Raw genomic sequence first — 15,468 nt, 5'->3', positions numbered from 1 at the left:
TAAAGTCACTGACAATGTGTACCATGCTCTGTGAAAAAAAAACACAAAGCACAATTTACTATCTACACATAAACACTTCTCAATTTGTATTTGTAAACAATTATTTTAATAATTGCAAAAAGGTTTTGTAAATATGTACAGTAGGCAGTAGTGGGGATTACTCACCGAATCCATTGCATTGCAATATTTTGGCTTGACTAGCGAGTGTGTCATTGATTTTCTCTTTCGAGAGAGAGAGAGAGAGAGAGAGAGAGAGAGAGAGAGAGAGAGATGCTCACTGGCCCTGAATTATGAAACAATCATAGAAATAAGCACATTGATTTGAACCGACCTGAGTTCAAATGACTTTGCTTGGTTGATAAATCTGACGTTCTCGTGCAGCCAACATGATATTTCCATACACCCCCATGTCACCTTATACAGTACCAGGTTGGAAGAAGCCGTCTATTGTGTGATAGTTCACATTCTGTTCACCTCATGCTTTCCACTTGCATAGTTGCACTGGGATCTCGCTTGTTTATGGAATTGTTACATTACGGTATGCAATCAATTTTGAACAATGTTCCCCTCAAAAATGCACAGTCAGTGACACTTATTCCCCCAAAATTGAGCGTCCTCTCAGTTCAGTAGTAGTAGAGAGGTGACCTGAAATTTGATCGCACCATAATACCACGTTCAAATTGATACTATAAATCCTGAACCATTTATGAAAATGAATGTAAGTGAGTACACTTTTTCATCGTCAGAGTTGTGCGTACGCTCGTTTAATAAATTAGGATCCATGTAGACTATGTGCAGTCCAACCCATCCACCAGACACACAGTGTGTGTGCTTGTGTGTTTCTGAAAGTGGGACATTCACAAGAGCCATTTAAACAAGACCCGTCTGTCTTGGTATATAAGGGCTTTAGAGAAAGCTGACACACAAGAGTATAAATGTGTGGGTAGTGGTACCACTGGTACCAGTGGTCTGTTTCTGCTGGTTGTTCTCTGTCTTGGGATGGTAATGACGTGCCGTTGTACACCCCCAGCTCTGACTGAAGAGTAGGGAGTGGGCTGGGGAAACTGGTTCACTGCCCATGCTGGTGAATATTCATAAAGAATTTAGGAGCAAGTGGTTTCTTCCCCAGTTACAACACAGCACACATTCGTCATGCACTGTTGTAGAACAATCCAGGCCAATGCTGAGCAAGGCATGCACACACTCAAACACAGACACGCAGGCACGCGAGCACACACACACACACACACACACACACACACACACACACACACACACACACACACAAACAGCTTATTTCATTTATGTGTCTCTGGGCATGTGGCATTCTTCTGTTTTAGCAGGGATCAGATAGACATGGTAAGGCCCCATTTATAATTCCACTCCACTCAATCACAAGTGGCACTATGGCCCTTACCTGTCTGTCAGTCAAGTCAAGACTAGTTGGGTTTATATCACACAGTGCATCACACACACTGGCATGGACATTCATACATATCTTGTCACTGTTGATACCAAACAGCTCCTCCAGAGGGTGTGACAGGCGCCTTAAGCAAACTGATCTGTAACCTGAGTTCTCAACAATTATTATTATTATTATTAATTGTATTCCCCCAGGAACCGTGTTTTTTCGCCTCGCTGTTTCATAGCCATTTTTGCATTGGTTTATTTACAGTTTCACTCTACGGAAAACAGCTCGAAGACATGGAAACGCTGTATCTTTAATAAACGGACGTACAAGGCACTTAGCCCTCAGTTACTCCAGGGGGAATGTCCCTGTAATTCGTAATTGTAAGTCGCTTTGGATAAAGGCGTCTGCTAAATGGCAAAATTATTTTATTTAAATTACAAGTGGACGTTGACAACTTCAACGTTGCTACTTCAGTCAAGTTAAAGTGTTTAGCTATCTGGAGATGTGTGCCTCGCTACGCGCTCAGGTGCCAGAATAACCTTATTATTATTATCACCTTTATTTTTAGAAGTCATATTTTCACAGGAGACATCCTGAAATAAAGGTAGATGTTTTTGTTTTACTTCTGTCTCATTTGTCCTTGGACAACATAAGTAAAAATGGCCTCATCTTACCCCACTCTCCCCTATAGCAGCAGGCGATTAGCAGTTTTGCATAGCATCATTTTGAAAAACAAGCTTTTAATAATCCTGTTTTATCATCAGATATTTGTTTCTAATCAGATACGACGTAACAAAATCGACTTTCACTGACATTCAGATCACTTGAACATGGTCCTCTCGAATGATGTAAAACTGTTGATGTCAAAAGGCAATGTTAAAACTGGTTTATCCAACATCATTCTGTTTTGGCAAGTCTTGACAGCAAAATGTGTACCTGGCTCCCTCCCCATTTGAAGGATTTCATCATTCACAGGGTCGTGTATAATTTGGAACATGCAAAACAAAATAAGCTCAAGAGAAACAGATGTTGTGGGCATCAACAGATGAATGTAGACATTGTCAGAGTAGTATAGTAAGTAGAGTGCAGATGGAGCCAGCAATAATGCCCATCCATGACCATTAAACGCACGCACGCACGGATGCACGCACGCACGCACACACACACACACACACACATACACACACACAGTCAATATAGCCTACTGTATGGTCCTAAATGGGATAAATGAAGTCATATGAATCCAATTGAACATTCAGACACAAGCAGATCCTTTTGATATCTCTTCATTTATTCTCTTAAGTGCTTTTCAACATTCATAAAAAAAAACGAAAACAAGCCTTTCTATGAGCTGTTAATGCTTTCCATAGAGATGTACAATTCAGACATACCGTCAGATCCACCGGCACCAACTCAGGAACACAATCAAATGCAACGCACGCACACACACGCACGCCCACACCCACACGCACACACACACACACACCCACACACGCACCCACACACGCACCCACACGCACACTCAGATCTCAGCATCCCTCCCTCTACCCCCTCCAGTCCAGTCTCCCCCCTCCACTCCCCTACAACGGCCCCTCAGCAGGTCATGCGCGCCACCCCGAACTCCAGGCTGACTACGCCTGGCTCTGCCTTGGCCTCGTATGTTCCCTTCAGCTCGCCGTAGCTCTGCCGGTGCTCTGTGCCGCTGCTGCCCTCTACTGTCCTCTCTGTGTCACTGCACTCAGTGGCCTCCTCTCCCACCTCCTCTTCCTCCTCCTCCTGCTGCCGCTGCGCCTCCTTCCGGCTGAGCGGGGGCCCCAGGATGAGGGAGTGGGGCCGAGGAGGGGGGAGGGAGCGCTGGGTCTTAGGGGGGTGCTGCTGGAGGTCCAGGGGAGGGGGGTGGACTCCTAGCTTCTGTAGCCTCTGAAAAGAGAGAGAGAGAGAGAGACGCAAACACACACATTAATTCTGAGTGGGCAGCAGTGTCCTTCCAGCGAATAGCTACATGCATTGTAACTGAATTAAAATAAGCAGAGAAGTGGTCTTAAAGCGCCATCATTGCTAGCTTATCCAGATACCCTACAATGAGTAGTAGGCTACTGGGAATAGCACCGACTTTACACCACAGCTAGCTAGCTTTAGCTTAATTCCTGCACTATTCCTCTAATCAATCAGACAGGGATCTGGTGGTCGAATTAGTGCTGCCTCAGTTATGTGGTTGTCACATTCTGTCGGGGCTCATAATAGCTGATCGATGACATCTCCGTGTCCTAGACTCCTGCTCTGTCATAGACAGTCAATATGGGTTCTGTGATCTTCTGCAGTCAAGCCGCCCATACATCCAGTGGCGATGTTTTGTAAACAATGAAGGCGATCTATCGATAAGCAAGGAATCTTCTATTGCCTTTTTAAATCAATCAAACATTTCTGAATTCAATTGGCAATGTCTTATGAGCCTAAACAGGCTGGGCACCATGACAGACGCCAGACTCAAGCGGGATGTGTGAGAACCCTTTATTTGACAGCCCGGTATTAAGACGGTACTTACTTAGAAGGTACCGGGGTAAAAGCTTTTATGACCTGATCATTGCATATTAATGACTGGAGTTTTCTTTTAGATCGGAGAACCTACTGATTGCTGACTGGACTCTCTAATCTCTAGGCTAACCCCAGTAACCATGGACACACGTGTACACGAGCAGCGGTACTCACAGCCTCCAGCGCCTGCAGGGTGACCTCCAGTTGGCGGTTGTTCTCTTTCACCGCCAGCACGTTCTTCACAACGGACTGACGAGGGTGCATGGACCGATCAAACTGGTGGTACATGTTCCTCCAGAACCTGCAGGCACACGCAGACACACACATTTAGCACAAGATAAAAAAAGAATAAAAGATACAGTGCCCCTATACTATTATCGGAAATAGGAGGCATTTTATATTTTTGATTTGAAATCAAACAATTTACAATAATGTAAGATTCTAAGCTTGAATGTTTTCTTTTTTCAGACGGTTTCACCATTTCGAAATTACATCTCTTTTTAGACATATTCCTCCTATTTCAGGGCATCCAAAGTATTGGAAAATTGGCTTTCTGATTAGTCAGGTCTGCTTCCTCACATCAGTTGTGCAGGCATAAAAGAGCTGTCAGTGTCTAGTATTGATTCTAGGCTTTGCATTTGGCTTTGGAGTTTGCTACTTGTGTATGTCAACATGAGGACCAAAGAGAGGTCAATGAAAGTCAAGGAAGCCATTATGAGGCTGAAATATCAGAAAACATCCATCAGGAACATCACCAAAACCTTACACTTACCAGAATCAACAGTTTGGAACTTCATTAAAAGGGGGGGAAAAACACTGGTATGCTGAGCAATCGCAAACGGGCTGGTAGGCCAAGGAAGACTTCAACAGTGGATGTCCGAAGACGGCTCAACGTAATTAAGAAAAAAACACTAATCCACAGATCAGGAACCCTCTACAAGAGGTAGTGTGTGAATGAGAGAGAGACTACCATCCGCACTGTATGCTTTTTGTTATCTTTATAAATGGTGAACCCAATCCGAAAAAAAACTATTAAATTAAAGCTGAAAATCTGTACTTTCATAGCAATGGTTTGATTATAAATCCAAACCATTGGGAGTATAGAGGTAAAAAGAAACTAAATGCTTACTCTTTCCAATACTTATGGAGGGCACTGTAGCTGTTGCATGTGTCATAAAGAAGAGAGAGACAGAACGAAAAGGAGGAGTGACGCTCACTTAAAGTGGCATGGCAGGGTGGAGGGCTCCAGGACCGGGGTGAGCCTCTACGTAGGCCAGGCTGTACGCTGGGTTCAGGTAGTTGTGCTGCTCACTCAACAGGAACCCCCAGAGAGAGTGAGTCTTCTCCCTCAGTCTGAGAGAGAGAGAGAGAGAGAGAGAGAGAGAGAGAGAGAGAGAGAGAGAGAGAGAGAGAGAGAGAGAGAGAGAGAGAGAGAGAGAGAGAGAGAGAGAGAGAGAGAGAGAGAGAGAGAGAGAGAGAGAGAGAGAGAGAGAGAGAGAGAGAGAGAGAGAGAGAGAGAGAGAGAGAGAGAGAGAGAGAGAGAGAGAGAGAGAGAGAGAGAGAGAGAGAGAGAGAGAGAGAGAGAGAGAGAGAGAGAGAGAGAGAGAGAGAGAGAGAGAGAGAGAGAGAGAGAGAGAGAGAGAGTGAGTGAGTGAGTGAGTGAGTGAGTGAGTGTGTGTGTGTGTGTGTGAGAGAGAGAGAGAGAGAGAGAGAGAGAGTGAGAGACTCACTGCAACTCTTCTCTCTGTCTCTGGTTGTTGCCCAGGAAGTTGCCGTACTGGCAGGAGTGGACGTGCTCATGGATCTGCAGCAGGAGCCACTCGCTGAACTCAAACGCCTGAGGATGACACACACACACACACACACACACGCACACACACACACGCACACGACCATCGATGGGATGAGATACCATTCTAAAACGTCCAGCACTACATGAATAAAAAATAAATCATCATCGTCACTGTAATCGTCACTGGTAACCTAACCCTAACCCACACATACCTGGTAACCTAACCCTAACCACCCCATACCTGGTAACCTAACCCTAACCACCCCATACCTGGTAACCTAACCCTAACCACCCCATACCTGGTAACCTAACCCTAACCACCCCATACCTGGTAACCTAACCCTAACCCACACATACCTGGTAACCTAACCCTAACCACCCCATACCTGGTAACCTAACCCTAACCACCCCATACCTGGTAACCTAACCCTAACCACCCCATACCTGGTAACCTAACCCTAACCACCCCATACCTGGTAACCTAACCCTAACCCACACATACCTGGTAACCTAACCCTAACCACCCCATACCTGGTAACCTAACCCTAACCCACACATACCTGGTAACCTAACCCTAACCCACACATACCTGGTAACCTAACCCTAACCACCCCATACCTGGTAACCTAACCCTAACCACCCCATACCTGGTAACCTAACCCTAACCACCCCATACCTGGTAACCTAACCCTAACCACCCCATACCTGGTAACCTAACCCTAACCCACACATACCTGGTAACCTAACCCTAACCACCCCATACCTGGTAACCTAACCCTAACCACCCCACACCTGGTAACCTAACCCTAACCCACACATACCTGGTAACCTAACCCTAACCCACACATACCTGGTAACCTAACCCTAACCCACACATACCTGGTAACCTAACCCTAACCCACCCATACCTGGTAACCTAACCCTAACCCACACATACCTGGTAACCTAACCCTAACCACCCCATACCTGGTAACCTAACCCTAACCATCCCATACCTGGTAACCTAACCCTAACCACCCCATACCTGGTAACCCAACCCTAACCACCCCATACCTGGTAACCTAACCCTAACCCACACATACCTGGTAACCTAACCCTAACCACCCCATACCTGGTAACCTAACCCTAACCCACACCTACCTGGTAACCTAACCCTAACCACCCCATACCTGGTAACCTAACCCACACCTACCTGGTAACCTAACCCTAACCACCCCATACCTGTGGGAACTGCTCAGTGAGCTGCCACACACACTCCAGGAACTGTGTGAAGACGGGGGACACCTCCTTAGAGTCCCCATCCAACTGGTCACACCTGAGAGAGGCCAGGGCGAAGAACGCCATCCACACGTCAAATGGGTAGAGCAGTTACACCAGAAGACAGGGTTCAGAATGACATTGACAGCAAAATAGAATTTTAACTCATAAAAACAAAAAATCATGACACCCATCAAGGTGGATGGGGAGGTGGGGGTGTGCTGTCTTATTTTACAGTCTTACTGTTAACATTGTCATTTATTTTTATTTTTATATAAAATATTATATATATACTTGCCCTGACAAGTTCTGGAAAAATTCAATAAAAAACATTTTGAAAAGAAAATATACACCTTGACTAAATACATTGTGTTGTACCTCTTCATAACCAAATAAAATAAGGACTTACGGTATAATGTATTTGTTGACATAGGACATTTTGTAAACAAATGATGTACATACAAACATCAAAATGGGTAGAGTAGTCCCATGCAGAAATCCCTGATGAAAGCTGCTTTAAAAAGGAGGCTAAGCTAGAAGTGATGGGGACAAACAGAAAATCTCACCTGTCGGCAAACTTGTGTCCGAAAGAGATCCAGTCTTTTTCTATGAGAACCTGAAACAGAGATGGTGGATCCTCTAGTGAATAATATCTTGCAGAGACTTTTCATGCTGTTTCTCAGTATTAAGCACATGAATGCCCACTCCCCTTTCATAGCCCATTCCGAGAGGTAGCCTAATGCAAACTGTTGGACTGTGCCAAAATAGTGTGATGTGGGAGTGTGGGTGAGGTGCTGGGGTCGTACCATGAAGCCCTTGATGGTCCTGTAGTAGGGGTCCATGAGGAGAGACCCCAGGGAACAGACCTGTGCTGTACGATCCCACCCGTCTGAGCAGTGGACCAAGACACTGGCCCCCTCCACTGTTACTGCCTGGGAGGCAGGGAGGGGTAGAGAGAGAGCGAGGGAGGGGGATGAAGATAGAGAGAGAGAAAAAGAGAGGAAGATGGCGATGGAGAGATTAGACATGAACGGCCTTAGGTGTGTAGTGAAGTCAAGAGATGGTCAGAGGAGGTCTGTCCCAATAGTCTCTCCCCTCTATTCCTTGCAGTGTCCCCCCTCCTTTTCAATGCCTCTCCTCTCAAATTGAGGAGACGATCCAAGGTCCCTTTCCTTAGATCCGATGCGTCCGACACTAACCTTGGCGAGGAAGATGGCGGCGTCTACGACTGCCTTGACGTGCCTGAGCCAACCACAGCCCTCCAGCCCCAACAGGTAGTCGTTGACAGAGAGAGAACGAGTGCCCACCACTGGAGGAGAGAGAAAAGGTGGATGGAAGGGGGGAGTGAGTGCCCATTTTGACTGTGTGTGTGTGTGTGTGTGTGTGTAGGGGGGGGGGGGTTGTTTCTGACCTTCCAGTAGTTTCTGCAGGCTGGTCCTCATCACATGGATATTCTCAATTCCCACAAACTGGAAGCGGATGTTGGAGTAGTTGTCTTCATTCTCATAGCCTTTGCCTGCTGCTCGGTTAGCGAGGGCATTCAACTGCAGAGGGACAGAGAAGGAGCGAGACATGGGGGTAAGAAAAGTGTAAGAAAGGGAGAGAGGAAGCCAGGACATTTTGGAGCCCTGTTTATTGGCATTTGTTATTTCCACACCACACTAATATCTTGTCATGCTGTACATCCACTTGAGTAGCAGGGGAATTGAAGACCCATTGAAGTCTACGGAGGGGAGGGACCCAGTGAGCTGGGCCGGGATTGGCTGTGGCTGTAGGGGGAGGAGGGGCTTGGCTCCAGTGAGCTGGACTGGGATTGGGGCAGTGCAGAGGGGGTACCTTGGGCCTGGTGTCCATGACGTAGACGAATCGGCTGTTGTGATTGGCCCGGCTGATGGCCTGCAGCATGCTTTCGTCCTCCAGGCATCGTGCGCTGAACCCAGAGAGGGGCTGGCTGCACCGACACACCGCAGCCTGCAATGTCGAGCACAGAGCACACCGATCAGACAGTTAGGAATCACTCGTATCCTCATTCCCACTGCAGAGCCTAACCTGAGCTAAGGGTTGGACTGGGCTGGCCCAGTGTAGGGTGTGGGGTAGGATAGTACCTTCTTCTCCTGGTTAAAGTATGTGAGTACAAGGAAGGTTTGGGTGTAGGGAGTAGGGTTTAGGGAGTAGAGAGTAGGGTGTAGAGAGTAGGGTGTAAGGAGTAGGGTTTAGGGAGTAGGGTGTAGAATGTAAGGTAGGATAGTAACCTTCTTCTCCTGGTAGAAGTATGTGAGTACAGGGAAGCGTCCTTTGCTTCTGAACTTGGAGCTCCCCACGATGATGGGTTTACTGGCTGTAATGGGCACATACAGATTCCGTGGGTACGTCTCACACACCTGAAACACACGCATGAGCACACACTCAAAATGCACACATTTTGTGAAGCCAGCCAGTAAAAAAGTTATCTTCAGCAAAATATTTGATTCCATCCTGATTGCTTAACATGACTCAAATTGTCAAATAACTATGACTCAAGTAACACCACTAATATCAACCCAGCTCTGTGTTACTGTAATACCACTAATATCAACCCAGCTCTGTGTTACTGTAATACCACTAATATCAACCCAGCTCTTTGTTGCTGTAACACCACTAATATCAACCCAGCTCTTTGTTGCTGTAACACCACTAATATCAACCCAGCTCTGTGTTAAGCTGCGTGCACACAAGGCCATTGCGTTGCACCGGAAGTCATTCATCTCAATGGGGCAGTTGCGTTGATCAGTTGCCTTGCTCTGCATTGCGTTTCTTGACCGTCAGGGTGCGCCAATCAGTCAAAAAATTTCAGCTTTTTGCGTTGCGTTGGATCCGTTAAAACAACCGGAAGTAAACCGGAAGTAGTTTCTTGCCTCAGCTCTCGCCTCAGATTTTGAATCCTCAATTTTGGCCGCCATTGGCTAAAATCTGTAATTTGGCTCTACAAGTGTTAATATGTCATTTTATGAAGTTTTTATATGTTTTCAGGCGAGAAAGTAACCATATATATTCACAAAATGTGTCCAGTTTATCAAAATAACCAGTTTATATATCTAATCTGACGTTTTTTCCCCCACTTCTGTGGGAAACTTCGCTAGCAACACGAGTAGAGCTTTGCATCTGCATCGCACGTTGAAGTACGTCAAGTCCATCCCACCAGGTTGCGCCAGAACGGTGGGTCACGGTCCGCGGTGTGCACGCAGCTTTACTGTAATACCACTACAACCCACCTCAAGTCTGATCGTGGTGGTATTTTCACTATATTGGGAATTTACACGGTGAAATGCATCTTAGATGTCTACGTCGTCATTACAAAGATGCCACTTGAAATGCATAAAATCCAAGTTTATTCGTTTCGCATACGCACACACACACCCGCACGCACGCACTCACTCACTCACGCACACACACACGAATGCTCTACACACCTTGTAGTCCCTGTTGACGTCAGTGACCTGCCATTGGTCGCAAGGGACACCCATCCTCTCAAACTCCGCCCCCAGGTCAATTAACTGCCACCCCTCCTCTCTTTGCTGATCATTCTGCTTGGGGTTATAGGAGAAGGCATAGAGTTCCTCATAGGATACTGCAGGGAGGGAGAGAGGGAGGGGGGGGGAGCGGGGGAGAGTGTGATAAAAGTGTATGTTATGGAAAAAGGATTTACATGAGTTAGAGGGTCTTTCCACCAAGTATGGCTGACACCAGTCCATTCATTTAAAGGAAACGCGTGCATGCAGGCAAACACAGGCAAACACGCACACACACACACACACACACACACACACACACACACACACACACACACACACACCTGGTCGTAGCAGTCTGAGTAGTGAGCTGTAGATGTCGTGGCAGTCTCTCTCTCTCTGGACCACAAAGTGGACCACACGAAAGTTACGGCACTGGATGACCAAGGGACAACCGCTTGTGGTCAAAGACAGCTTCTCCACAGAGGCTATGTGGTGGTGCAGGATCTAGGGGGAAAAACACATGAATATGTGAATAAGCCAATGAGGTTAACTGATATACAGTGAGGAAAATAAGTATTGAACACATCAACATTTTGTCCAGTAAATGTATTTCCAATGAGCCTATTCAAGTGAAATTGTTAAAAGTCACCAGACTTTGGTATTAACTCAAACAATCCAGACAAAAAATCTAAACATTAAAGTCCATATGTAAATAAAGTTATGTCAAAGTCAATACTTATTTCCCCCACTGTATGACAACATAAATAAGCTTTTTATTTATAATTAAATGATAGGGAGCATGAAAAGGACAATGCACCAAAGCACCATATTCAAATAGCAAACCCACTTGGATGCTAACCCTGGTCATTTATTAGCATGCACATTCATCAGATTAACTCATGACTAGCAGAACATTAGCGCACACACACTCACAGACACACACAGACACACAGACACACACACTTAAAATGCTGATCTCACCAGCAGAAAGTCTGACAGTATCTCAGCCAGTAATCAATATTTTATGAGCCAGAACATTCTGACTACAGACTCTGAATCATTACTACATCCAAATGAAGTCATACACAAACTACGATGGTCAAGTGAAAATAAATAATTTGCCGTTTTGGAGACACACACAAGAGTTTAGCCCTTCACTGACATGAATTCTTTGATATTTAGCTGCCACTAGCACACACAGTCACACACACACAGTCACACACACAGTCACACACACAGTCACACACACAGTCATACACACACACTTTCCCATGCTCAGCAGTACAGAAGGAAGGAAGGAAAGGAAGTCTGGCAGTGCCTCTGTTGTAATCTCTTGACTAAGCAAATAGACTGAAACTGAACACAGCCAGCCAGGATTGATGCACACTGCACTGCATGGGAATGCTTTTGCTACCAACGCGATTAACTAAAGGCCCTGTTTGCATGCATCCCCCCCCCTCAACTTTCCCTGCATTGCTTTCACCAATTGAGTCAGATCAGTGATTTCTTGAAGGTAGAGCGAAAGGTAGGTAGGAAAGATGCATCTCACGAGTGTTCAAACAGGGCCTGTCCATAAGAGGCTGCCCTCCCTTTCCTTAACTTAGGTGAGAAGGGGAGAAGCCCATTAGACTTATAAACTTGGATTCATGAATCCTCTTTCCTTCTATTACTAAACCCCCTTTTCTTCTCATTCCCTCCATCCCTACCTCCTACACACTCCGTCCTCCACTTTCCCCACCGGGCACTGCCAACGTGTTACCAAGGCGACATCAAACCAGGCTTTGCCAGTATGAGTACCCTAGCAACTGTTGTCATAGTGGCCGGGTAGACAGGACTAACCTGGTTCCCACTGGGCTTAAATAATGAGCCTCTTTCAGTGCAAGACAGACAATAAACACCACACACACACCTTACTCAGGCCCCCGCGTCTGCCCTACTATTTCAAACACGCCCAAGCCCACACACAGACACCTCCCTGAAGAAGCTTATGTGTTCTGTGCCAGAGTGGTTCTCGTGTGTAAACATGTCTCTTTTTTTTATGTAGTTTTTTTCGTGTGCACTGTAGGTTATGGTGCTACATAGCCTTTATTTATGTAAACCAGCTCCTTACCTTCTTGTGATTTTATTCTTTTTCTAAAGTTTTTTTTTTTTTTTTTTTTTTCCTTTCCTAACACCAGGGGAGCCACCCCTCCTAAATTTCGTTGTTTGGTACCTGTACTGTAGCAATGACAATAAAGTCCATTCATTCATAGACCACTGGACCACCCCAGGACAAATCTGTCTAATTTATCTCTTCATTTTAGCACATCAACTTTGGGCTCATTCAAAAATGAACTATTATGGTAGGTCCTCTTCTCTCCTCACCCATATCTCCTGTGCTCCGGCGGCGTTCCCCTCCACGAAGATTAGGTGTGTGGCTGTGAGGTGCAGCGTGCCGCTTGTGGTCTTGTTACTAAAGCGATCCAACAGGCGCACCTGCTCCACCTGCACAGACACATACACAGTTACACACTGATCAACACAGGTCAACATACACAGGAACACACATGACACAGGAATACATGTCATTCATACCAAATGTTCAACACTTAGTATGTGTCAATTACAACTAGGTAGGCCTAAATAACCAGCATGTAAATGCCTGTCAGGAAGAAGGTTTGACTGTTATGTCAAGAAGATCAGCAACAGGGTACGCAACTGTCAATCAAACAAAGTGAGTATGTCACAGACTCACAGCCAATAAATGAAGGCAGACTCCGACTGACAAATATCATAAGTGTGTTATCATAGCAGCAACATTTCATTAAATTAATTTAGCAGAAGGAGCCTGAAAAGTTGATTAGCGGCTGGAACCAGAAAATAGTGGTTCTCAGGCTTAGACCAGTCTTAATCTGTCTTTATGCAACCGGCCCAAGGTATATGTTGCCATGGTAACTCAACAGCGATTTATTTTTTTAAAGCCACATTCAGGGAACGGAACTCGGAATGAAATTATTCTGATTTATCAAAAATATGACTAGGATTTCCTTTAGCGGCGTTCATGGAATACCCCCCTGATCTGATGTGACTGGGCTAGTGACAGCTGTGTAGTGTAATAGCACTTGCTTTTTATCTACACATTTTTTTTTTAGATTAGATTGCGAATATCATGCTGCTAACTCAAAGAAGGGAGGAAGAAAGAAACCAAAACCACCCATAATTCACACTCCTGAATTAAGAAATTATATCTGTTTTTAACTGACACTTCGTGAGCTTAGAATGATAAGGTTCTATCTCCGTTTAGGGTAGTTCAGAGATATTGAGCGTCAAAGTTTTTGCATTCCATTATGTTTTGTGAGATGGAACCTTTGTATTTTATGAATTACTAACTCAAAAATGTCAACATTTTAAAAACACCACACAGGCATTAATAAACACCTAATGGATCGGCTTATGTAAAAAACTCAATTTTGACAAAAATGGAGATAGAACCTTATGGGCCAGTTTCACAGACAAGGCTTAAGCCTAATCCTGTACTAAAAAGCATCTTCAATGGCGATTTTACATTGAAAGTGTGATTTAGTCCAGGACTAGGCTTAAGCCTTGTCTGTGAAACCGGCCCTAAAATTCTAACCTCACGACTTGACTTTTCCGGCGTGTGTTTGTTTTGATCACGTGACGTGTTGATAAGAGGGGTGGAGCGGGGCTGCAAGGGTGAGATTTGAGAAGGTTTTGGCTCTGACCAACTCTATTAATATATATTCTATGGCTAAACATATGCAGCCAGAAGTCACTTCTAGACGTCGCTAGTGTCGGCTATGCCCCATGATCGACCTCACTAAATGTATGAACAGGAAACAACCAGCTAATTTAATTGATTCAATATCGTGTTGATTTAATAGGAGGCCAGCCAAGGCCAGGCCAGGCAAGCAACCGGCTCACTTTAATTTAAAACATTTTATTGGCGCATTTATCACACAATCTGACAGCATCATGGGCCAGTAAGAGAGATAACTAACCTGGTAATAAAAATCTGCCTGGCTCGTTTCCTGTTTCATCTCATTTGAACTATTTATATTATTTATATTATATGATATATGATATATTATTTATAATTATTTATATTATTTATAATATTTAACTATTTATATATTTGAACTCATTTGAACTATTGAAGATTCATTGAGCTTTTTCCTTTTACCTCTCCTCCACACCCTGTTTTGTTCGGAATCACCAACCAAACCAAAGCACCAGGCTCATTCTGACCATTTCTGCCTTAATTTCTTTTTCTAGCCGTTTCTTCAGGCAGTAGGTTAGCTAGTTTGGCTCATTTATTTTGGAACCCAAAACATGTCGCATCATGAGTCGTGTAGTATTACAAAGATACATATATAATAAAAGCATCATGTCCACATTAGCGCTACACCTGACAGGCATCCAATGTGTTACTAGCTACCAAAAAATGGTGGAAAAAATAACTAGTTAGCTGTTAGCTTGTCCGCTTTCTTACCTTTGGCGTCCGGATATGTTCCATGATCTCTCTGCTCCGGCCAGGACAGTTCGCTCCAGCAAAGCTTACAATGTTCTCCCTTGATATACACTTTCGCTCATCGGCTCGTCAAGCCTTTACACGCCACATACGTTGTGTGAACTTGTATTTACAATGTAATGATGTTGTTTAGCCAGCAAACCGCTTCCTGCTTTCTGTACTAATAATATGTTGCGTCCTACTTCTTCACCCTTTTCTTGTATGGCACTTGTGCACTTGCCTCTCACGGAGTTGATGACATTTGGATCGACATAAGTGGCCGTGCTTAGACCAATCAGTGTGCTGTTGAGATCACGTGGGAACGTGCACAAGTGCGTAGGCGAGAAGGTTGGAGAAACGGAACGTATCGACGTCACCAGCCCACCAGTCACAGCAGAGCAGGCCAGGGACCTGGGGGGTATTCCATCAACATCGCTAAAAGAAAATCCAGGTTTAGTCTGACAAGTCTCGCGAG

General features: G+C 45.0%; 1 protein-coding gene across 1 annotated transcript; it reads right to left on the bottom strand.

The window, feature by feature from the left end:
• Positions 1-2,719: 2,719 nt before the first annotated feature.
• Positions 2,720-15,163, bottom strand: mtmr6 (myotubularin related protein 6). Its single transcript, XM_080543429.1, is given in 16 exon segments — positions 2,720-3,331; positions 4,121-4,247; positions 5,164-5,201; positions 5,203-5,299; positions 5,677-5,783; positions 6,960-7,053; positions 7,562-7,611; positions 7,802-7,927; positions 8,195-8,304; positions 8,407-8,539; positions 8,832-8,966; positions 9,248-9,376; positions 10,445-10,602; positions 10,828-10,990; positions 12,851-12,970; positions 14,976-15,163. Coding segments are annotated over 16 exon segments (1,938 nt in total). The 5' UTR covers positions 15,000-15,163; the 3' UTR covers positions 2,720-3,004.
• Between the last annotated feature and the right edge of the window lie 305 nt (positions 15,164-15,468).

Source organism: Nansenia antarctica (assembly GCF_963989245.1).
Source record: "Nansenia antarctica genome assembly, chromosome: 12".
Lineage (NCBI taxonomy): Eukaryota > Metazoa > Chordata > Actinopteri > Argentiniformes > Microstomatidae > Nansenia > Nansenia antarctica.
Note: the sequence above shows the minus strand (reverse complement) of the source record. Positions and strands in the feature narration are given on the sequence as shown.